Here is a 24503-nt window from a genome sequence, read left to right as displayed (position 1 = left end):
GAAAAAAAAAAAAAAACAACAAGCCTGGCGGTGGTGGCGCACGCCTTTAATCTCTGCACTCGGGGAGGTCGAGGCAGGTGGATCTCCGTGAGTTCAAGGCCAGACTGGTCCACAGAGCCAGTTCCAGGGCAGGCTCCAAAGGTGGATCTCTATGAGTTCAAGGCCAGACTGAGCTACAGAGCCAGTTCCAGGGCAGGCTCCAAAGCTATGGAAAAAATCTGTCTCAAACACAAACAAACAAACAAAAAGCAAGAAAGCAGTTTGAGCAAGTCACGGTAAAGCAAGCCAGTAGCAGCCACCCACCCCACCCCACCCCACCCCACAATGGCCTCCTCACCAGCTCCTACCTCCAGGATCCTGCCCTGTTTGAGTTCCTGCCCTGACTTCCTTCAGTGTGAACAGCAAAGCGGAAGTGGAAGTCAAATAAACCCTTTCCTCCCCAACTTGTTTTTTGTTCATGGGGTTTAGTCACAGCAATAGAAACCCTAACTGAGACATCAGTACGCCTCTACCTACATATATGTTCGTATATTATAGTACCTACTTTTCAAGAGTCACACCAGAACTCGTGTGCTAAGAACAAGGCTCCTAGGGTCAATTCAAGCCAGAAATGGTTCAAGGCCAAGATGTCAAGGGCAGCACGGGAAGGGGGAGATACACCTAAATCACCTGGCAAGCCCAGGAAGCAAGCTCGTAGAACCGTCTAGAACTTTAGTTTCACTTGCTGGCAGCAATCACAGAAGTCATCCTTTTTCAAAGACATTCCTCAACGTCATCATGGACCAACCCCAGCTCACGCCTTCCCTGGGCCATCTTTCTGAGCCAGGAATAGTCCTTGATAGAGACTTTTTGTGTGTTTGGGAGAGTTTTCGGTACTGTGTCAAAACTCTGCGCTCCCCGGTTAATCGAGGAGAAGGAGGTTAATCGAGGAGAAGGAGCACACCAAGAGCACACCACAAGGCTGACAGGAGGATGCTACTAATGGTGCTAGAGAATAAAGCCATAGATTTTTCCAGAGCTGAACGACATGCCCCACTCCACACCGCTCATTGGCTTCTATGCAGAGGGGGCAAACGTTCTTTGCTTTTCAGGGAAGAAGCAGCATAAATAATAAAGCATTGCTAAACAAACAAAGGGCTAAAGCCATCCATTAAACTAGTCTGCGGCACAAAAGGAGAACTTGCTTCACCATCTATGCACAGCTTCCTCTCCCAAGACCACATTTATCTTAGGCCTCAAATTAAACACATCACAACTTCACAGTAAAAATATGTTTCCCAGCGGGATTAAAGTAAAGTCCGATTAAATAAATCCCCAGAAATGTCAAGAGTAAACCTCAAGAGACTACATTCTTCTACCGTGAAATATTCCCAATGGAAATTGCATTCGGAGAAGGTCATCAAAAATCATCTATGATAAGGGAGGGGGGGAAGCAGGACACAAGATAAGGTTTGTAAGTGAGGTCTGGATTGGAACCCGTGGTTGTGGCGATGTAGGGAAATGGCCAGTCAAATGCATAAGCCACTTAACTAGTTTTGAAGAACACCCCACACTCCAAAAATGGTGTACCACCGAGGATTCTGGAATGCTCTGAAGGTCAAAGGGCTTTGGCTTGGGGAATTCAGGAAGTGACAAGGGACAGGCTCAAATGGCTATCACAATTCTGTGTGCTTTCTTGAGCCAGTGTGTTCAGTCCACAAAAAGTGTAGCAACAGTTTCCTTAAGTCCGGGCTAAAGTCTATATTTGGCGAGGCTAGTTAGCAAGGGTAAGCATTAACCATCAGCTGCCAGAAAGAGAAGGTAGAAGCTGTCTCTGCAGCCAAGTGCCACCGTCAGATCACCCCACAATGGCTGAGCTTGGCAAGGTCAAACTGAAGTGAGGCACAGTATCTGTTTACAGCAAGAGAAGGAGGGTCTGGAAACCTCTAGTGCTGGGCAGCGTAGTGCCAGATTATAGTATCAGGTCAAAAGCTGGGATGTCCTCATATGGTTTACTGCATTATGGCCCAACCACAAAAGCCTGCCTGTCTCCAAGAAGCTGTGCTAGGGTCTCAAGGTTACTGGAGAAGCACACAAGTAACAGCCATTGCAGCCTTGGAGACATAGAAGAGAGAACTGACCCGGTGTGCACTCCACATCAGGCACTATAGGACTTCACAGGCACATCCCTGGAGACCATGCCCAACACAACACAGAGAGGAAGACTCCCTGAAGGCAGGACTCAGGGAGCAGCTCTTTGCAGACTGAAGGGACCCTGGGTTTTATCTTACAGCATGCATTGCCAACCTCTGGAATCAAGCCCATGGACAATCCTTAAGTTTCTTTCCCTTGAGCATTTTGTAAGCGCAATGAAGCCTTGCTGCAGCACAAACCAGGTCCATCGCAAGAACAGACAGTTGGGGAGGTATGAGGCCTGCATGATCTAACTGATCCAGGGCCTTCAGTGTTTGCTGGCTGCTCTTCCAGGATTCCCTCAACGTTATACTGTGGTACTAAGCAATACACTGTCTAACTCCTGCAATCCACCGGGCTTCCACAACCCCTCAAGCTCCAAAGAGGCAAGAGTGACTATTTGTATGCTAATAGCTAAAGGAGTGACTGGTGGTCTGGGAGCCCTTAACACCTCTGTGTGGAGCTGCTGTCATCTGGGGAAGTACAAAGCAGAGTTAGAGGCTAGGGAATTTCAGCTCCAGGCCTCAATCTTGAGCTGAAGATGAAGATGAAATTGAATTGCTCACCTATGGCCAAGAATTTAATCAATTGTTCCTACTTAATGAGAACCCCATAAAAAACGCAAAAGAACAAGGTCTGGGGAGCTTCCAGACGGTCGGGCGATGTGGAAGTGACTGACTGGAGAGACGGCATCCCTGCGTAGGACACAAGAGCTGAATGTCCCTCCCTCCCTTTGTCTAACATGTCCCTGCTGTCTGCCTGTTCATGTGCATACTTTACAATATCCTTTATCATTGTAAGGCCATATAGATGCTCCCCCGATTTCTGTGAGCGGTCATGTCAAACTGATCAAATCTAGAGAATGAGGGTGGGAACTTTGATTTATGACTAGTTGGTCACAAGCACAAGCCACAGCCTGGGACTTGTAACTGGTACCAGGAGTTGGGGAGTTCTTGTGGTTTGGGGTCTCTGGCCTGTGAGATCTGACACCATCTCCAAGGATAGTGTCATAATTGTGTTAAATGTTAGAGCAACCGGCTGCTATCGGCTGCAGGCTGTTTGAGGAGTAGAGAAGGCCTCCACAGAAGCAGTCTGGATGGGGGAGAAGCGGGTAGGAGTCTGTTTTCTGTTCCCAGAACAAAATGATTGAGGCTGGGTGTAAAGAAAAGAGGTTTGTTGAGTTCTCAGTTTCAGAGACTAAAGTTCTAAACAGTATGGCACTACCTCTGGCGAAGGTCACCTTGGCTGGGTCACGTCATTGACAGGTGGGATAGTGAATAAGGGTGGCAGAATCCCAGGGTAACAGAGGGGCTGGGCTTGATACTTCCTTCTCCTATTCTATTTTTATTCATTTATATTTTTTATAATGATTCCCTCAGGATTCCACAAAACCAACGTCATGCTCTTCCAAGGGCAGTGGCCCAAGGTGACCTCCTATGAGGTGCCACAACTTTGCAACATCACCAAGTTGGGGAAGACATTTCCAACACATGGATCCTTGAGGGTCACACGCCACCATATCCTAACCCTAGAAGAGCAGACAGCATGAAAACACAGGATTCCTCAGTGACCCACGCAGGTGACACAGGGCTTGGCAAATATGGTCTTCAAGAAGGCTCTTCCCTGACATCTGCGTTACAACTATGCCCTCAGCTCACTCTTTGACCACATCGTGGCATTTTATTATCCTCAGAACATCTGCCGCTATCTGAAATTATTGATGTCACCTTTTACTTTTTATTCTTACTAAGAAGTGGAGCCCAGGAAAGCCCAGGTGCTATCGGTCTCGGAGGAAGCAGGGCATGTCCGCCCAGTGTGTTGGTGGCAGGCTGACCCACACCTCTTCAGTCCAGGCTTGGGAAGGTTGTTTGGCATCTTCATAGCCTAGGTACCTTCTGGGTAAAGTAGAGCATCAATGGGAAGCAGGGTTGATGCAATAATTAAATGAACTACTACTAAATGAGTTATTCAGAGAGATCGCGAGTATTCACTCTGTACCGTCTGCTCTGAATAGCAAGTGCTCATTAAATATTTTTAGATGAAATGAACATCGGAATGAGCCAGAAAGGGCCATTAATTATGTGTTGTTCTGCATTATGCTAGGGATCTGGGAGATTAAAAATAGTCCCCAAAGATAAATCTAATTGGAGAGAAAAGAAGGGATGAGAATGAGGAACATTAGAAGAAACCGTAGCAAAGCATCAATGCCAGAATGTTCTGAGAACACTAGGGGCCTGGCCCGGATGATGCCACAGGCCATGACTCACGCAAGCAGCTGGGGGACAGGTGAGTCCTGCTGCTCCAGGCTGAGGAGGAGGCAAAGGGCCAGTGTCAAGCCCTCTGTGTGACGAAGGACCCCCAGGTGGGACTTGAGAACTGCATACATCATACTTGGTGGCCCCTAGCCCCTTCCTTCCTCTCCTATGCCTCTCATCTTTGGACATTCTTCATGAGCGATGGGTGACAGAGATAGATGGAAAGAAGTTGTGAGGAAGAAGGCTCATGAGGGTTGCATAGGCTGAGAGAAGTCAGGGAACAGGCCAGGTGGCCCTGGAGTCAGTTCAGCATGCACTCATGAGGCATGCATTCACCTGGCAGCTCTTCCACCTAAACAGAATCAACAATCACAGGCACTTTGGACAGTCTTCACTGACTCAGTGGCTCCAATTCATTCTCCCACTTCCCACTGAAGAACCGCAATACCAGATCTGCCAGGAGGCATTTTCCAGGGTCCCTCTTATTTGCCTTATTAACCCTGAACCGGTGGGCTAGTTATTTACAAGTGAGGTCACTTAAAATCACATTATCAAAGATAAGGAGAGGCAGCTCAATGGATAAAATGCTTCCTGGGTAAGTATGAGAATGCGAGTTCAGATCCCAGCACCCACAGAAAAATCCGAGCATCCTTCGGAGGCAGAGGCTGGACTTAAAACGCAAACCTGCAATGGTAGCAGAGCGCAAAGTGCCCAAGTTAAGCACAAGTTAAGCAGATTGTAAGTCATTGTGCACCGGTGTTTCAGGAGACCTCACAACTCCAAACCCTGTTTGTTTCATTCGTTACTTGCAGGAAGGAACTCTCCCTCCTGTTAATGACAGAGCTTTTCTTTTCGTTTCTTAGAAAACCAACCTTCCAGGGTGGCCCCATCATGGGCCAAGAGAGGTTTTGCCAGACAAGACTGGTCTGCGTATGGCTGAAAAATAATGGCTAGCTCCAACACGAGGGGAGACCATGTCTATTTTAACCAGAAGGAGAAAGCAAAACAAAATAGACAAGAACAAACATTCAGGATCATGGCTAAGATAGCCAAACAGGGGTGTCCAAAGAGAAGGCCCTGTTGGATTTGATGCTGTTTATGAAACATAGTAAGATATACCACATGAAGTATGAACCCTAACAGTGCAAATGATCAAACAAGGAGAATCCCTTACATTAGTTTCCTGAAAGGACACAATCTCAACATCAATATTCAAGAATTTCTGCTAACAAGGAGAGGCCAGCATGTACAGGGCAGCACATCCATGTGGTGATACCTGGGAGCTGAAATAGAGAAGCTCCCAAAGGTTGCAGCCTGGAAGGTCTTGGGCCCGGAAGTATCATGGGTCTGCCTGCTGTCACCAAAGCCTTGCACTCTGAAGCAGTAGTCCCAAGCTGACTGTTGTCACCAAGGAAATGGGGCTAGGGAGACAAGCAAGTCTAGATACTTTACCAAGTGCTGGGGTGTTCTCATAACACCGGGACCTTCAAGCAGACGCCAAGAGGCAGTTTATTCTTAAAATACTGCAATGCAGCCCTGACAACAGACTCCGTGGTTGACTCTGGTTGAGGGCCACAGTCCCCAACATGACTGCACTCACGTTGAAACATGCCAGGAGCAAGAGCAGGGCTTTGCCAGGCCACTGACCCACGTTATGAATTCTCTGCTTCCCTTTGGGTTCAAGAATTCACAAGAAAGATTCACCGAATGCAGGAATTGCACTTAGGCGTGTGCCTATGGTTTCATTAGGAAGGATGCAAATCAGGACCAGCTAAAGGAAGGGGCACACAGTGCAGGTCTGAGAACATCCCAAAGAGGGCAGGTCTGTGTTCAGTGCCCTGAAATCCAGACACTCCATCCTGCTGGTGTGTCCCTGTGTGTACAAGGAGGGAACACAGCCAAGCGCAAGAGGCCATGGTTTGTGTTTCGTTAGGTGCAGTTGGAATAGATTCATCATCTGCCCGTGACTGAACTTAATCCTCCATCTAGCTTGCCTCTTCTGCAGAGGTTGGATACATTCCAAGCCTCCAGTCCTCCAGTCACAGGGCTGGCCCTCCTGATAAAGGACCAGCTCATCCCCTGAGTCATCTCATTACCATAAACCCAGGTGTGAGCCAAGGGGCTGGGCAGGAGCAAGGAAGGCATCCTTATCACTCTGGAGGTTCCATAGGGAGAGAGGTCGTCTCAGAAATCAGGGGCAAAGGGCAGAAAAGTAGATTTACAACAATTCCATAGTGATAAGACCACGGACCCAAGAGTCAGTCTAGGCTTCATGTGACTTTCCCATGTGACACTGAGTGAGTCCTTTAGCTGCTCCCAGCCTCAAGTAGTGGTAACGGTTATACAAAGATCACCCTCGCTGAATAGAAAAGCAGGCTACTACACAGCAAGACTATTTTCCTAGTCACGACACTGAAAATTGTAAAAAGGAAACAGGCCAAAATTAACGGTAATAATATATTTTACCAAACTATTATCATTTCAACACTCAACTGAGTCTCTTACATTGCAACCCATATTTGGAAATCCAACACGTATGACTCAGGTCAGCTCTGACTAGCTGCTGACTAGCTGCCTTGTTGACTAGCCCAGTCTCCACATACCCCAGAGTCAGGTAGCGCACAGCTACCAGAAGATGGCTCGGGTACAGGTGTCGTCCATATTAGTGAGTCCCTGCTGAGTGCCAAAGTTATTACTATCTGCCTACCTTTTGTGGGAGCAGACGTTTTCGTGATAGGGTTTCTCTGGAGCCTGTCCTGGAACTCGCTCTGTAGACCAAGCTGACCTCGAACTCACAGAGATTCACCTGTCTCTGCCTCCCAAGTACCACCACTAACTGCCCATATTAGTAGAAAGAACATGTGTATGTATTTATGTATGTATGTATGTATGTATGTATGTATGTATGTATGTATGTATATGTGTTCACATGAGCTAATGACCAAATAACAAAACTCAATATAGTTAACAGCCAATTGCAAAAATTAGAACTTCTATCAGCTACGTTGTACCAGAAAGTCAGCTATCTCCCCCAAGATGTGAAATTGCCACTCTTTTCTCTGGTAAATAACACTCCAATTCATTAACTACAGTTGTGTTCTGTTCCCAGGTCCTCATATCTCTTCAGCAAATTATTTTAACCCTTGAAAATCAAGTAGCCAGGCATAAAGGCCTTTGATGGGCAAAGACCCCTGGAAGACGCCCCGTGTAGCCAGATGCAGAAGGCTCAAGAGCTCTGGATGGCTAAAGAGAAAGAATGACATAGGAAGGAGCTGGGGCCAACTGAGTCACACACGCACATACACGCGCACACCCTCCATCAGTCAGAAAGCTCAACGCTTGCTGATGGTAGCATTTTACATCCACAGCCCCTATCTGTGGGAGGCTGCTAGGCACCATCCTCCCCTGCCTCCATCTAGGTCCATGGACTCTCAGCACAGAGGACTGCGCTTTTAGCTGTCCTTCAGCTAAGAATGAAGAGATCCACCTAAGAAGGGCAGGTAAGTAGACTTTTATATGATATGCAAAACTAATTATAATAAATTTAACCCAACTTGTACTTTATCAAGGAAGACAAGCTAATTATCTGTTAGAGAATTAGCTCCTATTTAAAGGTATTTTACCTTTGCAAAAAAAAAAAAAAAAAAAAAAAAAAAGAAGAAGAAGAACTGATGGGAATTCTTTCCGTTCTGATTATATCCGTGCTCTTGGGTTTCTGTATTTGCTTAAGGACTTTGGGGACTTTAGTGGTGTACCCAAAAATGAAGCATGGGGGAAATATCCATATAGACTTAGCATCTCACAGAGTCTAGCTCTTCCTGTTCTCACTGACTTTTTAAATGTGCTTTATCAAGGTCAATGAGATATCTCAGAGGGTAAAGGAATTTGCTGCCAAGCTTGATAACCTGAGGTCCTGGGACCCACATGGTAGAAAATGAGAACAGACTCTTGTAGGTTGTCTTCGGACCTCCACAGCTGTGCTGTGACTTGTGTACGTATGTATACACACACACACACACACACACACACACACACGTGCAAAAATGTGTTTTATCAACAGTGTAAAACTGTGAGTGATTCAGACAGTGGACTGTCTGCGGCCCTGGCTCTTTTATTTCCATAGACTATCTGGTTGCTTAGGACATTTAAACTGCCTCGCTGTGCCACGCCCAAAGAACAAACTCAGGATCATGGGCCACATATCAGAGCATATGTGCCATACACACAGAACTGACCCAAAGGGCAATGGGTCAACGATGGGGACTTCCCTTAAAGCTGAGGACTTTGATTGGTGGCTAGATCTTGCATTATGAGGGGGAAAGCAGGAACTAAAAAGCGAAAGTGACTTAGGTCAGTAGAACAGATAACTCCCAACAGGCTGAAGGCTAGCACTTTCTCTAAGAGGGGTTGGAGGAACATGGAGAAGCTTCTGAAGCAGCGAATTCCCTCCAGAATGTTCTCTGTCTAAAAACCTGGCTACAAGTGTAACTTCCATTAAAAGGCAAATTGGTTAAGCAGAATGTGGCCACTAGGCAGATGCCAACACTGGAGAAGAAACTCTATGACGAGCATGCAGGAAGTCAGAGCCTGCAACATACAGAATGAGAATCAGCCAGAGTTTCTATATGAGAATCTGCCAAACATGCACATATATGGGTAAGGAATGAAGAGAATATGTAAAAATGAAACCAGGGTGGTCAGGGCAGGATTAGCACAGTTCTGTTTTTTTTTTTTTTCCATTCTAAAATGTTCTTAATGTTCTAACAGTAAGTGTGTATCAACGACTTTTACTAGCACTGAATTTTCTGCAGTTTTCTTAAAGGGAAACTGCATGTACTTCTCCAGCACAGCACCAATTCAGAAAAAAAAAAAGGACCTGTGTAGTCGTCTGTCCTCCTCACCAAAATGCTGAGTCTTTCCCAAACATTGAAACAAGATACCACAAGCAGCAAAGTTTCCTTATTGCTTAGTAGTGATGTCAGATTTTTTATGGAATGAAGCTACTTAATATTACTCATTAAAAAAAAAAAGAGTAGATGGCTTATTACTATAGATATTTTATACTATAATTACAGTGGCTTTTTAACCAATATCAGCTTTTACAGACATTGTTTACAGCACTTATATATACAACTACCTGCCTTCTCCTTCCCATCCCCATCCTGTGAGAACTTCATCAGCACCAAACCATTTCTACAGACATGGCTGGCAACTGAGGAAGAGAGAAGTTCACTTGGCCAAGTGTGAAATCACATGGTCAGAAGTCCAAGTCAGCAATCTGCTCCAGAATCTTGGCTCCTTACCACCAAGCTCCACTTCCTCTGAAGAAAATAAATACATTTCTAATAGGGAGGTTGAATATGTATGGGAGGCAAGGCAGAGTCATGATTCACTCAATAGCTCATCCGTGAGGGTCAGGTATGGTGGTGCGGTAGTGTGTGATAACCGCCTTAGCAGCTGGGAGGAGCAAGCAGGGGGAAAAGAGGTTCAAGGCCATCCTCGGCAACACTGAGAATACAAGGCAAGCCTGGGCTTTGTGAAAACTTGTTAAAAGAGAGGGAGAGAGGAGAAAGGAAGTCTAAGAGCAGGAAGGAGGGAGGAGGGAGAAAGAAGAAAGGGAAGCATAAGAGAAAAGGGGAAAAGGGAGGGGGAAGATGAAGAGAGTTAAGAAACAAAAAAAAAAAAAAAAGTAAAGAAATCACAGAGTGACCTGATTAACAGGCTTTGCCTATTTAATATAACTTAGAAACATGCAAAAGAATGATATTCCCCCGGGAGCTTTAAAACATTCTGAACTATAAGCTACCTGTAGCTTCTTGGGGAAATATTAAATATTCAGTGTCCAGATCTAGAAAGAGACAGAGATCTCAAGAGGGACTCTTTAATTATATCCTAACATACTTTGTGAAAATACCTTTTTGTCGTTTTTAAACCTAGCATATATAGCGACCAAATGCTTGATGAGGCAGGACTACAGGCAGCATGGGCACTGAAGACGTCACGGGCTGCAGAGGCTGCAGAGGCTGCAGAGGCTGCCATGTGCAGAAAAACATCACGCAGGTGTGAAAACTTCCCAACCCCAAGTCTACTGGAAACTTTATTAAAAGGGGTGATTTTACTTTTCCGACTAAAGATAACTTTAAAGTTTTAGATTTTCTACCCCGTCCCACTATCCCCAGGATGGCTTGTACTCACCTCCCTTCACCCCTGCAGATGATGCCAGGCACTTATCTCCTTCCACCCTACCTCTGCAGGACCTGAGGTGTCTGGGGTGAGTCAGTAACACTTGTAGGTAGTTTCTGAGTACCCATGTTTCCAACATGTGAAGCTGAGTGCCTGATCCAGAGATAGGAGCCAGCCTAAGACCATGCGACTCTCAACACAGGCTCCCAAGACCATTTGTCTACCCACTCCCTCCAACCTCTAGTGGTATCTCAGCCTTGAGGACTGCAGAAGGGGAGAGCAGAGCTGAGAAAGAACAGGAATGGAGCCGTCAAAATCCAGCAACCAGACAAAAGTTTGATGGCGTGACTCTGGGGGCTTGTCTCAGAGAATTCACAAGCCTGCTCGACACCCAAGCCTCAGACCCAGAATGGAAAGCTTGCAATTAGCATCCCAATCTCCACTAACTAGACAGCACAAGCCACAGAGCTGGGCACTCAGGGATGGAGTCTCAGGGACCAAGCACACGTTCTGCTGACTCAACTAGCTTCACACCAGCCTTTCTTCTCCTCCGTCCAGTGCCCACCATGGAGAGTGTGATACAGAAATATTTAACATCCTTATATCTATATTATTAAGATTCCGAACATTTACAAATACACTAAGTCCTATCATAAAATGCCCAGGTTCCACCAGGTCAAGGACCTGAGTCTTAGTCACTGGTGTTTTCATGGCATAGGACATTGACAGTACAGAAACGCTTCATAAACATGAGAAATGACATTGACATTTCAAAATTTCTCAGAGTTGCTACTAAAAAACAAACCAAAAACTTCTGACACATTATAAGCTAACATGCCCAGAGTCTGGGATATAACCTGGGTTAATAGCACTTGCAAAATTAGCTCTAAGGACAGAGCAGGCCACTTTCCCTTGAGGATAGCTAAGGAAATGGGGGAAGGGAAGAGGTATTTAACCGAAGACACCTCTGTGATAAAACTCTCATCCAAAAGACCCACAGCCCGCTTTCAAATAGGAATATGATAGACCTCAGACTTGATATCAAAAGAACAGCTTGCTGGGAATTCACCAAGGTCCTTGGCATGCTTGTCAAATGCTCCACCACCAAATGTGCATCCCACCCCTGTTCTTTCTTGCCCCACCCCCTCTGGGGATTGAACTCAAAACCTGGTACAAGCCAGTCAGTAACTGGGATGGCACATTAAAACATCACATTCAGAGAATCACACGACTCATTTTTCAAAACTTTACCATTTAAAAAACAGAACGCTGTAATAAGAAAGACAAGACGGAAGAAAATGATTCCCCTGAGAAGTTTACTCTAGTCTTATCATTTCCAGAGGGAAGCAGTGAGGTCCACAGCTTTCACCTCTTATCTTCAGGTTGGCTTTTTCCTGCCACTCCTCTTGCCCCACCCCCTTTTCATCAGATTTCTTCTTCTCTCTTTCCAGTAGCAACATCTGGTACGATTTCCTGCAGCAGTAATGGACCTCAGGGCTATGACTCAAAGGGTGTGAGATTTATTCCTTAAGGTACTGAACTGGGCAGCAAGGCCCTGCTTCTTACTTCAGACACAAGATAAAGTCAGCAGAGTGCCTACTGCAATGTGTGAGATAAATTAAAGGTCCTCACAAGCAAAATGGACCTGACGTCACCCCTGGACCAGGCGTGTTTTCTTTATACTTGGTACCAGAAGTGAGCAACAGATGATCAGTGGGGTCCTTCTCATTGTGTAAAACAAGAAGGTAAAAAACCTTTTCTGGAAATAACAAAGAACAGTTGGACTTTGTTTTGCTTTCCATGAAATTCAAGCCTCGGGTGGGGCTGTGGGGAGACTTTTGACAAGACTAAAACACTAAAGAAGTCAGATAATGTGTCGGGTCTACACCCACTTTCTTTCTGGAAAGGCACTTCTGCTTTGCCAGGGAAGAACAAGTTTGCTAGCGATGTGTGGGGTACCAGGCTGATGAGGGACAGACTGGGGACAGCTGGATTAAGAATCATCTGGGAAGATACACCCCTGATGTGTCCAGAAGGATGTTCCACAAAGATGTAACTACGGAGAGAGGAGGACCAGGCCACCTGAAAGAGTCTGGAGAGTCCAGCAAGAGTAAGCAGCCTCATGTTCCTGCCACCAGGCCTCCCTCACCACGACAGCCTTTGTCAAACTGGAAGCCACAACAGAGCCTTCCTCCTCGCACTGCCTTCTGCGGGCTATTTCATTCCAGCGGTGAGAGGTGAGACGTGGAACAGATATTTAGGAGGTAATTTCCTCTCTCTCCTGTGAAAGCTCTAAGAGGCCACAGCTTATTTCCTATGCAAAGCAAACTCAACCTTCTTTTTCTTTAAGTCAGACAGAATATGGATCTTGCCAGCAGGAGGGAATACAAATTCACTAACTTTTAAGTAATGATATCTGATACAGATAGATCCTCAAAACTAAAATGATGCTAAGATTTTGTTCTTTGGTTCTGGATGAAAGCATCTACAGGAAAGACATCATGATCAGATAGCATTAGCAAGCTGAATACAAAACATGCCTTTTATTTATTCTACAATAAAAGTTTTTTTTTTTTTTGAGACAGGATTTCAACAACCTACAAGACAAACTTGAAAACTTGTTGTTTGTTCTTCTCTTTAATTTTTCTGGGTTAGTAAGATCGGAATCTAAATCAGTAGCACATGCAGTATGTGGAGACGACGGAGAAAGCAAGCTGCTTCCAAGCATCCAAGCTCGCTGCTTCCTGACTGCAGACGTGACGTGAGCAGCTGCCTCAGGCTTCGGCCACCACGCCTTCCCCACCACAATAAACTGTGTATCATAATAAACCTTCCCTGGCTTCAGGCGAGAGCATCTTCTCATAGCAACAGGAAAAAGAAACGAATACTGGAACCTTCATCAGTTAGGGGAAACAAAGGAAGCTTAGGAGCCAAAGAGAACTGCATTTTCATCCTGGCCTCATACCTCAGGATGGCACTTGAAAACATAAAAAAATAAGAACAGGCCAAAACCCTGTCTCTGAAGCACTGTTGAGCTGGTCTGTTTACCTCATGCGTCCTTTTTCTCACAAAGGACACATGGTGAAATTAAATACAGGTCTTGTCTCTATCAGAAACACATCCAAAGCAGCGAGGCTCAAATGACAGAGTTCCACTCTGTTACACAGAGGAGCCCTGTCTACCTCGAACTCTGGAGGCAGAAGGAGCATGTAATATTTCCCTTTCGATCATTAAAAAACAGCAAATTCTTTCTTTTCAGGCCACGGCCTTGGAAAGAAATGCTGTAGGCCCATAGTGTGCTTAGAGAAAGTTAAAGTCATTCTCGAAAAAGAAAGCTGAGAAAATACAAATGTACTTAGCAGAACATTTCCTGAAGATAAACTATTCCCTGAACAAGCTGGGGATGAAGAACACACACACACACTCTCTCTCTCTCTCTCTCTCTCTCTCTCTCTCTCTCACACACACACACACACACACACATATACATTTTCACACTCATACACACACGTTGTCTCTCTCACACACACATTCTCACACTCATACACACACGGTCTCTCATACACACATACTCTTTCTCACACACATATACTCTTACACACACACACATACACACACATTCTCACACACATGCCCATTCTTACACACTCACACACTCTTACAAACACACACACACACACACACACACACACACACACACTCTAATGTAAGGCTACAGGAAGTCTGGCCTTGTCTGGATGTTCTCTTCCTAGCATGCAGACCGCAGGCACTGACAGCAGATTTCCCAACTCCACACAGTGCCTCACACAAGAAGGGACTACTAGTAGTTATGAGACCTACGGCTGAATCTCTCTGCCCACCAGGTTGGACCACTATGATGCCACCTGCATAAAGAGCTGTTAGCATCTGAAATGCTTTACTTGTCTGTTTTTGGCTTGGAGCTCTGAGACTCAAACCCCGGGCCTCGCACCTCCTGAGCAAGTACTCTACACCTAGATATCACTTTCAGATGTATCTTGGCATTTTTTTTAGTTCTTTCTTAAAACATCAAGTTCCTTAGAAGATGGGACTGAGTCGGCGCTAGTAGTTGGCCCATATCTCCAGGACCCAGGTGAAATCTGAAGCACACTGGTTTCCAAAACCCTTGGATATCATCTTTGTTGTTGTTTCTGTTCTGAGCGAAAGCTTGAAAACAGAAAAGACAGGCACTAGTTTTCAAAACCACTACGTAAATTATTTTATTTAATGTTTGACCCGACACACTGGATGTTGCTACTATGTGATGATAATGTACACACATGTATCAGGACCCAGCAAGACCTATGTTAGCAGCAAGGACCAAGGCTGTGGAATTAACAATGCACGTGACCTTGGATTAGTCATAAACCTCTGCGGACTTCATTTCCATAACTACATAATGAGCTTGAACTAGATCAATGGTTTTCCAGTTTCACTGTGCAGCAAAATCATTTGGGGAGCTTTTCAAAATCTTGCTGTGTCAGATGGCACCCTAGACCAACTCAATCAAGATCTCTGGGAGGGGCCACCTGATAGGCTGTCATGTGACAGCATGGGCAGCTCTGGGTAGCCACAGACTCAAAGCCCCTCCAGAGCTGACTGGATGACAGTTCTGAGGGTCAGGATTCTTAGCCTTAAGCTGGATATGGGGCCACCTGTCCATAATCCCAGCACTTGGGAGAGGAGGCAAGGGAATGACTGCCACAAGTTCAAGGCTAGCTTGTGCTCCACGGTGACTCAGTCTCAGAACAAAAACCAGCAGGATACCTTCAGTGTGGAGTTAGCCTCTGGTATCAGTGATGAGGTTGCCTAAGCACTGCCTTGTGATATAATTTATGTCTAAACTGCTCTCTGGGGATCTTGGAGGACGGAGGTGACTATAGATCCCAGCAGTGGATGTAAAGAAACATGTTCTGGCTTCTCTGGCCTCTGACGGTCTCTGCCCAGGGACCTCTTCTACCCTTATGATCTTGTCAGACCTCCCGATAGGCTGTCCCAAGTGGACTAAGCAGGGAAGCAAAGCGCACCTTTTCAGCCTGTTGTCTGCTTGTGCCTGCTGGAGAAACGGGCACTCAAACTAGGTAGGTTGTTTTCCTGTTGGTTTCCTGCCTGTGATTAACGTTTGTAATCAGTAACTACTACCCACCTCTACCAAGTTTCCTGAACTCATCTTTGATAAGCCAGGTGGCTGAACCCGGTTCAGTTCTCAGATCTGAACTGGTAAAGACCCACAGTCCTGAGTCGATACCAACTTGCCCTTCCCTCTGTTAAAGTGACAGAAGCATCTCAAAGGCCATGGTGCCCGACTTAGTGAGAACTGCATGGACCAACTCCATATGCGCTTCCTCTCCGTTATCCTGCATCATCGGAACCTATCCATTCTCACATAGAGCAAACCCAAGCCTCTGAGAGAGGCCACCCTTGAGGGGCCACCTGAGCTCCCTAAGTGTATGCACTGTAGTATCACGGGAAAAACCTGACTCTAAGGAGCAGAGGAAGTAAGAACAGGTGTGAGGAGGGGGGACCGCACAAGTCCATTGGTCTTTCACTTGCACTGCAGTGAGGCAGAGGAGGGCAGCGGCAAGTCTGTCGTCCTTCAGGGGAACACTCAGGACCCTGAGCGAGCATCAACTCCCCTTCTCCCCCCCATTTCCCCCATACTCCAGCTCCTCTGTGCCACTCAGGGCTGCAGCAGCCCACACCCCCTCCTCCTTCCATCTACCCTTTTATAGGCAGACTACAATCCTTCCAAAAATAAATCGAGGCGAGGCCAGAGAAAACAAAGTTGAAAAGTTTTCTACTTTCACTCTTCTCCCTAGGACATCAGCCGGACAGATTTATCGTCCCGCTTTCCTAAAGTCCCCTACAAATAAATAATTCTAGGGTATGCCCAGATCACTCAGCCTCTTGACCCAACATGTTTTTGCAATTACTTGGCACAACTGTATGCTACTTAAATTAGGTAACAGTCACCAAGTTATTTTTAGGCCCTAGCAACACACACACACACACACACACACACACACAAAGAGCTATACCTAGGCTGTTATGCTCCCTCGAGAGAAGTGCACAAACTCTCTTTTGCCTGACACATTTCAACTCACAGAAATAATGCTGAGCTGTACGTAGGGACAGACACAGAGATCTACTGAACACTTGGCCAGCAGGCCGGTCACTTACTGAATTCCTAAGCGCTGTTGGGTGCCCCTCCTTTACAAATGAGGAAGCCAGCGCCAGGGAGCTAAAGGCTGGAGCAACTTGCCCAAGGACACAGAATGGAGGAATCGGGAGACCTCGGGCTCTTCTCCCTACATTTCTCCGCTTTTTCTGACAGAGCTGGTGTTCGGCATTTACTCTTGAGCATTCGTCAGGAATTCAGAATAACAAGAATAAAATAAGTCTGTGATGGAGATATGTCTCAAAGAGCATCATCACATCCCAGACAAAGAAAGGGGAGGGAGATCCAGTGCTTCCCCAAAAGAAAGCAGAATAAGAATTTCTTCACAGGGTCTCTGATTTCTGAGCACAGCCATTCATCGCCATGCGACTCCGCTTCCTAATGCATATTCCAGAATCAGTTTTGAGTAAGGGAAAAGGTTAGACCAACTTTGCTCTTTGTTCAGGGGAGATTCAGGAAGGTTTGGGGTTTTTTTAGGGGGGGGGAGTGGTATCTGTAACATGAACTTACATATTTTTTCTAAGACTAGATTTTTATGCACATGCCATCTTTACAATGAAAAATGGTTCAACCATGTTTGTATATCTTAACATAAAATATTTCTAATATGAAAATGCATAGGGGAGAATAGGAGGACATTTTTCATATCGACCTGATTCCCTGTGACTCTGTCAGCTGTCTTTACAGCCACCTCCCCCCGACACACCCCTCAGCCCCTTCAAAAAGCCTCTGGAAGAGAGCAGGGCTGGAAAAATCCGTAGCAGACAGTCTATCGTTGCTTTGTAACAGCTAGCAGCATGTTCAGGCCTGGCCTCTGACATACCACTACACAGGCAGAGACAGAGGCCCTGAGGGATCTCCTGGAGGGGGAGGGAAGCTTTTCCTTAGACTTAGAGCCAGTCACTAACAGTGGCATGCTACCTTTTTAAGGATACTCATGGGCAGGTATATGACACTAACTATTTAGCAGGGAAAAATGTCTACACCAACCTGTAAAATACTCCCAGCTTGATTAAACATACAATGTTAACTCTAAACATCAGACTATTGTTTTGAAATATAGAATATTACAAAAACAAGGAAGGGAAGGCAAATGGGGAAAACACAAGTTTAATCTGGTTGGTAGGTATAAAGGTGTTCATTGTATACGTTAATACTTTTCTGAATGTTTGAAATATTTGATCATTAAATGCTAAAGACCTAGGTTGCCCCGAGGGAGGGGGTGGTAGGAGACTTGCCCTTCCCACACACATAAAGGACAAAGAATTTTCCAGAAGCCAGCATTGCTGAAAAGGAAGGTAGCCTTACAAACAGGACAGCAAAAAACAGCCATTCTCATTTTAGAAGGTCAAGGGCTGTCCAGCCTTCTTTCTTAGCCCAGAAACCAAGTTGTATGTAGTTGGGTGGGAAACGGTGCAGCTCTTTCAAAGACTAAATCCCTAAAGATTTATTCTTTTGGATCACTGAGATGAAGTTGACCAGAAGCAAGGGTCTGATGCCATGTACCCTTCAGTGGTTAAGAACGAGACACAGACTCGGACCTAGGTCATAGTAGGGCGGGGACTATAAATTAGAACTGTAACTTAATCCAGGGGCTTCTGTGCCCCTGATCAGTTTCACCCCAACCTGACACTGCCTGACTAAAATGGCAACCCAGCCGCCACTGGACCTGATGGGCAGCTCCAAAAATGGAGAACATGGCATTGAAACTGAGGGACATAAAAGTTGAACCGGGAGGGTAGCAACCGGTGTTTACAAACACGAAGCAAAGTCTCAGATGGATCCGGCATCTCTGAAAATAAACCAACAAGGCCTGAGGACTTCCGACCATATACATTCTAGCCATCTGCTCCCACCCCATCAGCCACACGCTCCCTATACAATACACTCATCCCAAAATGGTGCCATGCCCAACTAGCTGAAATACGATCTTAGGTCACCAACAAGAGGAACCCTAAAATAAACCTCAGATGACAAGCAAGACCAGGATGGTCTGCTTCTTCCACTCAAGAACCTAGGAAAAGCTACACACCATGCTTGTTGAGAGAAGCACACCTCATCCTTCACTTCCAGGACACCCTGAAACTAACCTCCGGTTTGACCAGACAAGAGGACAACAGGGAAACTCAATAGTCCATCTCCTTTTCCTTCTCCCTCATGTGATACTGATTTTAGGCCATTCCTCCCAAAGGTACCAAACTAATAATGATATCAAAGAAGACAACAGACCGTGAACTACAGATCTTCAATCAAATTCCAAGGTATTTGAAGAAAAATTCCCCCCCCAAAACTACAAATAACCCAACCTCTACCACCAGAGCGTCTTCCAAGCTGGCCGCCACGGTGTCGCACCAATCCGAAATGACTAGCCCTGAGCGCAGCTGCCCAGGGCGCCTGGTGGTGAGGTCAGCTGCGTGTCCAGCCCCGCCCCACTGAGGCAGTCTTACTCTGACATTGATGAGCAAGCAAGTCCAGGCTGCAGGGATCCTCAGATGTGTCTACAGGAAAGGCATGGAGGAACCCCTTCTTCCTCATTGGTCCCCAGGAGAGACTTTTCTCAGCAATTGATAGGCCACCCCTTCCCCCACCAAGCTCCATAGCCAGAGAGAGGATACGATTCACTACACCTCCCAATCAGCCCCGTGTTCAAGTTCAGGGTCATCATAAAGTGAGGTTTCTTGCTAATTCTTAGATAACCTATAGAAAAAGGCTGATTTTTTTACCAAACCTATCCCAACCATGGGAGAAAAAAGAAGCCCAGCAAAGCTATTTGTCTTGGTGAACCAAGACAAACTGTTTACAGTTGGGGAATTTGTAGATGGTGTTTTCTCATTTGCAAAAACAGACAAGACAAGATCATGCTGGGAGAAGCCTGGCAGGGTTAAAGTCCCTGGGGGATTCTAAAAGCCAACCCAGTAAGAATTCAGAATGAAGAACAGAGCGCCGCTGCAGAACCCTGACATATCTGTGACTCTAAGAAAACATACTGCCACCATCATAACAGTGTCCAGGGCTTCTAGAACTGTGTAGAACTGTGAACCCACATGCCCCAACGAGAGCTGTGTCTTCGTGACATTTGCCTGCAAAGATAACCACAAGCGGGAAGGTACATCACATAGCAAAAGGTAACTAAACTGTGTTTCTAAGAGCAAGACAGTCTCGTCACTTGAGAAAAAAGGAGAATGTGCATAGCTATCCCACAAAGACCAATCCTCACCTTGCTTACCTAAGCAGCCTGCTCCAACTTACATATGAAAAGTGCTCAAAGGAACCTAGCAACACTGATGTCAACAACACTTTAGGTCATTGGCTGGAGATGTAGCACACCCCATTCCCCAGTGGCTCAAAACACAAACAAGGGTAGCTATCACTCTCCACCATGACCAGTACACACTATCAGAAGAACGATGCTTAGACCCCAAAAGGACAGTGCTGAAGAGCAAAGATGAGCAAGTGGGCTGCGACATGACCCACTCCCAGTGGCTCAAAACAAAACAAAGACAGTTATCACTCTCCATCACGACCATGTAGACACTATCAAAAGAGTCATGTTTAGAGCCCAAAGGACAGCATTGGAGGACAAGATGGGCAAGGTCAGGGCAACACTTATGGAAGCAGCTCAGAGACGAGTGGGTCATTCATTCCTTTTGGGGGGGTTCCAATCATCACATGAAGGGAAAGTGATGCATGACTCCTCCTTGGGAAGAACCAGAAGTCAACTGTTGTCAGTTGACGCCAGAAAGAACAAAAGGTTGCAGGGCACTTCAAATCTCCATCCCCTTGGAGCTTTCCTTAAGGAATGGATGTTATTTGGAGAAGTCACAATTTCAATATGGATTTAAAATAAAAATTTCTGCCTTGGTTGAAGATAACTTTATAAAGCAATATGGAAGTCAAGACAATCAGACAGGTGAGAAACATCAGGAGTTTCTCACACAAAGAACTGGCACCCACAGATTTATTTGGTATGTGCCATAGATACTGCCTCCTCTGGGCCATCCACTTCAGTTAGTTCTTGAGAAACAAAGACTTTCCAACCAGTCACAGACTGAAACAGAGCTCCCAGAGAAGCCATGACTTGAGATACCACCTCGGGTGTACAAATACAAAGCATCTTTTGAAAACCATATCAGGTGAAATATGAACAAAACATAAGTCAGATCAAGGCTGGGGACTCAGATCTGGATATCAACTCATTGCTACTTGGATTTTCTTACTATACTAACATTTTTAAAAAGGGTAGAAGAAAAGACAAGAAGAAAGGAGATTTTGGTTCATGGTGTCTGGGGGGTAGGGGAAAGAGAGGCTGCCACTTCTAAGAGAATCTCTGGAGTGAACCTAGCTGACCAGGACAGTATTTGAGGAAGTGGGTGGGGATCATTACCTTTCAACACCACGGGTTCTTTGCCTTCTCTCTTCAGGGACTCGAGGACTATGTGAAGCGGCTGGGACGGCATCACTCGGCTCGGTTCATTGGTATTCTCATCATAAACAATAATTTCTTTGGAAAAGATCCTCTTGAAAGAGTCTTTGCCTTCCCTACAGGAAATCAAGTCTAAGACAGTGATCTTGCCCTGCTGCAGCCTCCGCCGGCTGATCTTATCGGCACAATTAATGTGGACAGCTCCTTGGATATGACTCTTATTGTACTCCATGAAAGGCCTGCAGTCAATGATGACAGGACCCTGGCTGGACAGGTGACTCTTGCTGCACTTGGTCATCTTCTTCGCCAGGTCATTGGGGTAGATGATTTTGATGCTGGCTAGCTGCTTGGGAGTCCCTGACACAGGGCTACCCACCCCACCCGATGGACTTAAAGAGCCTGTGTTCTCATTGCTGTTGACCATCTGGTTAGCAGGGCAGGTGGTCGAGGTTCCTATGGCGGTGGTGGCAGTGCCTGCGGCAATAGCTTGAGTCTGGGCTTGGTGATCCTTGTCGTAGGTTGCCACAGTGCAGCAGCTAGTACTGCTGCATCCACAATTCAGGGAGCGGGCAGAGCCGCTGGATGAGGGCATATACGTCAGATTCGCAGCCTTGAGGGTCACAACGGCGGTGGCAATGACGGGAGGGTGGCTACTGCTGCCTGGGGTGGCAGAGCCAAGGTAGCTAGAGTCTAAACAAAGGTTGAGATCCTGAGGTCGGACAGGCCTAGACAGTGTCACTACTACCCTGTCGTCTAAAGGAGATGGAGGCATGAGGAGGCTGAAAACTGGCAATTCAAGAAGAACTCAAGTGTCTGCAAAGAAGGGGAAGAAGGAAAGAAAGAATAAAGTCACATGACACAAAAGGCAGTCTCATCCAATCCCTGGGAAAGACTTCTGCATATCTCTGAGCAAAGTCAGAGTCCTCCTAGGTGTCCTTGGTCATGGTATCATCAAGGCCTGAAATTCACTTTGATCTATTCAGAGAGGATGCATCCTTGAGGGACCCCCATCCATGCTTATGCTAAGTTGAAGGTTAAATTTGGAAGTGATGCCAGAAATGGTAATGGGCATCCTTTCATGGACCCTAATCAGAGTTCAGCCTTAGTGAAGGTAAAGGTCCAGAGAACCAGGCAGATTTTCTCTGAGCCCCGGCTCCTGGGCAGAAAGATATTTCACCTGTGATGGGTATTGCACCTGTGATGGGTATTGCACCTGTGATGGGTATTGCACCTGTGATGGGTATTGCACCTGTGATGGGTATTGCACCTGTGATGGATGCATTTGTCCTCCCTGGCATGCACTCTATTTCATTTCTTTACCCATGGCCAAGGCAAAGAGATAAGCGAGCACATTGTCAGGGCTCACAGAGATGCACAGAGATGCATGGCAGCTAAATTTACATCGGGGCAGATGTCAACTTTCTGCAAATCAGGAATGTGTCTCCCTAAGTCAGCCGGCAAGGCTAGCCACTCATCTTTGCTTGCTTTCCAGTTCTAGTGGCCCCTTCGAAAAGCTAAACACGGCCCTATTCAAAGCTTACATGTCTTCTGCGAGCCTCTTCTAAATCAAGTCCTACATCCCCCTTTCAGTGTGAACAACTGCCCTAAAACCATGTCCCCAAATGAGTCAGGCAGGTCTGGGAACCCCAACCCAGGCTGACCCATTCTCCCTTGCCCCCTCTCACTGTTGCTCGCCCTTCCCTGTGCTGCACCCCTAAGCACCTAAGCAAAGAAGGGTTTGGATTTCATCCGGGTGGTACAGACTTTGCATCTCCATTTAAGTGACAAATCTAAGAGATTTTTTTTCCAGTCCTATACTGATATCCTTCTTGGAGACAGTATGGATTCCATGAGGGCAACTCCACTTGTCCCTCGCCTCAGACAGCCCAATTAAGAAGCTGGGAAGTGGTGCCCACAGGGTTATCTCTGCCACCCCCCAGGGTGCCTGCAATGGGTCACTTCCCTCTTCCTAGGCACAGCCATTCTGACTCCTCTACTAGACATGCACACAGCAAAGAAATCAAACCCCAAGCAAGAGCCACTCACCTAAACGAACTTTAAAATTGGTCTGGAAAAACATGCATGGATCATCGGTCTACTCATGACCGTCACCGTTCTCTGACACGGAGCCAAAGTGTCACCGGCGGAATCCACACAAGAACACACCGGAGCACGTACCTACCCGTGTCGGTATATCCCCCACTGACTCAGGTTTCTCTCACCCACCTTTGGATGGGAGCAAAGGATTCAACCTCTTGCTTTCCTCCCTCCCTCCATACTTCCCTCCCTGCCTGTCTGCCTCCCTTGCGTAGTATTTTTTTTTTTCAGGGCGAGTACTATTCCAGAAGCTTAACTGTGTCCCAGTTAGACCATGAATGCAGTCAAAGTCTTTGCTATCGTGGTATCTTGTAGGGGACGTCCGGGATCAGTAGCCCATTCCCTAGGAGCAGGACCCAAGAATGTGCTCCCAGAGACAGGCTGGGACCGGCACCTCCACACTGAGTGCGTGCGCGGCTTGCACACAGGCACAGAGTGCACCGAGATCTGCATCCTTGCAGCAGATAGCTCCAAAGCCATCCAGTCTGGCCAGGGGAAATCTCCCACAAAAATAGCGCTTTCCCTTACTCTGCTCCTCGCTAGTCTCCCTTCTACCACAAAACAGGGACTGGAGGAAAACAAACAAACAACCCAAGTGGTTAGAGAATGTTTCTTCCCCACTCCTGGGGCACTTAGCATCCCCCTTCCTGGCCACCGCTGAGCATCAGCAAAGCCTTAGGCTTTGAAAACTGCCACAAAGCATGTTAACCGAACCAAAACTCATTTCCTCTCTTTATCCCAAGGCAACCAGACCAAGAGCCTAAACCTTAGGACCTTCCTTACCTGATGTGGATCTGTCTCTGTCTCTCTCACACGCACGCACACACACACACACACACACACACACACACACACACACACACACACAAACCACACGGGACCCTCCAGCCTCGGGCTCTGAGTGGCCGCAATGACTTCCACTTACTTCATCAATAAGCGTAGCCCTCCACCATCTGGCGCCCGCTCCAGCTATGCGCTCGCGCAGTGCGCCCCCATTCACTCAGCTTCATTGATCCCCAGCAGCAACACAGAGTTACTTTCTCTTTTGCTACAGCGTAAATGTAAGCTTCGGAGTGGGCGGGGCCTCCGCCGAGCGACGTCGCACTGCGCCAATGAGGATACAGAGACCGCCGCCCGCTACCTCACAGTGGCCTGTGGCCAATAGGTGGCCGAGAGG

At 46.5% G+C, this 24503-nt stretch overlaps 1 protein-coding gene across 1 annotated transcript in view; it reads right to left on the bottom strand.

Moving 5' to 3' along the window:
- Dusp10 (dual specificity phosphatase 10) overlaps positions 1–24383 on the bottom strand; it is a 40559-nt gene extending 16176 nt beyond the window's left edge. Inside the window, exons 1-2 of the mRNA XM_050142861.1 lie at positions 24252–24383; positions 21191–22042 (exon numbers count right to left, since the gene is read on the bottom strand). Of these exons, the coding sequence (XP_049998818.1) occupies positions 21191–22001 (811 nt within the window). The 5' untranslated portion in view covers positions 22002–22042; positions 24252–24383. The remainder of the gene's footprint in view (positions 1–21190; positions 22043–24251) is intronic.
- Between the last annotated feature and the right edge of the window lie 120 nt (positions 24384–24503).

This window comes from Alexandromys fortis, unplaced genomic scaffold, assembly GCF_014885135.2.
Source record: "Alexandromys fortis isolate MF-2015 unplaced genomic scaffold, M_Fortis_MF-2015_v1.1 scaffold_51, whole genome shotgun sequence".
In the NCBI taxonomy this organism is placed as follows: Eukaryota; Metazoa; Chordata; class Mammalia; order Rodentia; family Cricetidae; genus Alexandromys; species Alexandromys fortis.
This window is presented reverse-complemented; position numbering and strand designations above follow the sequence as displayed.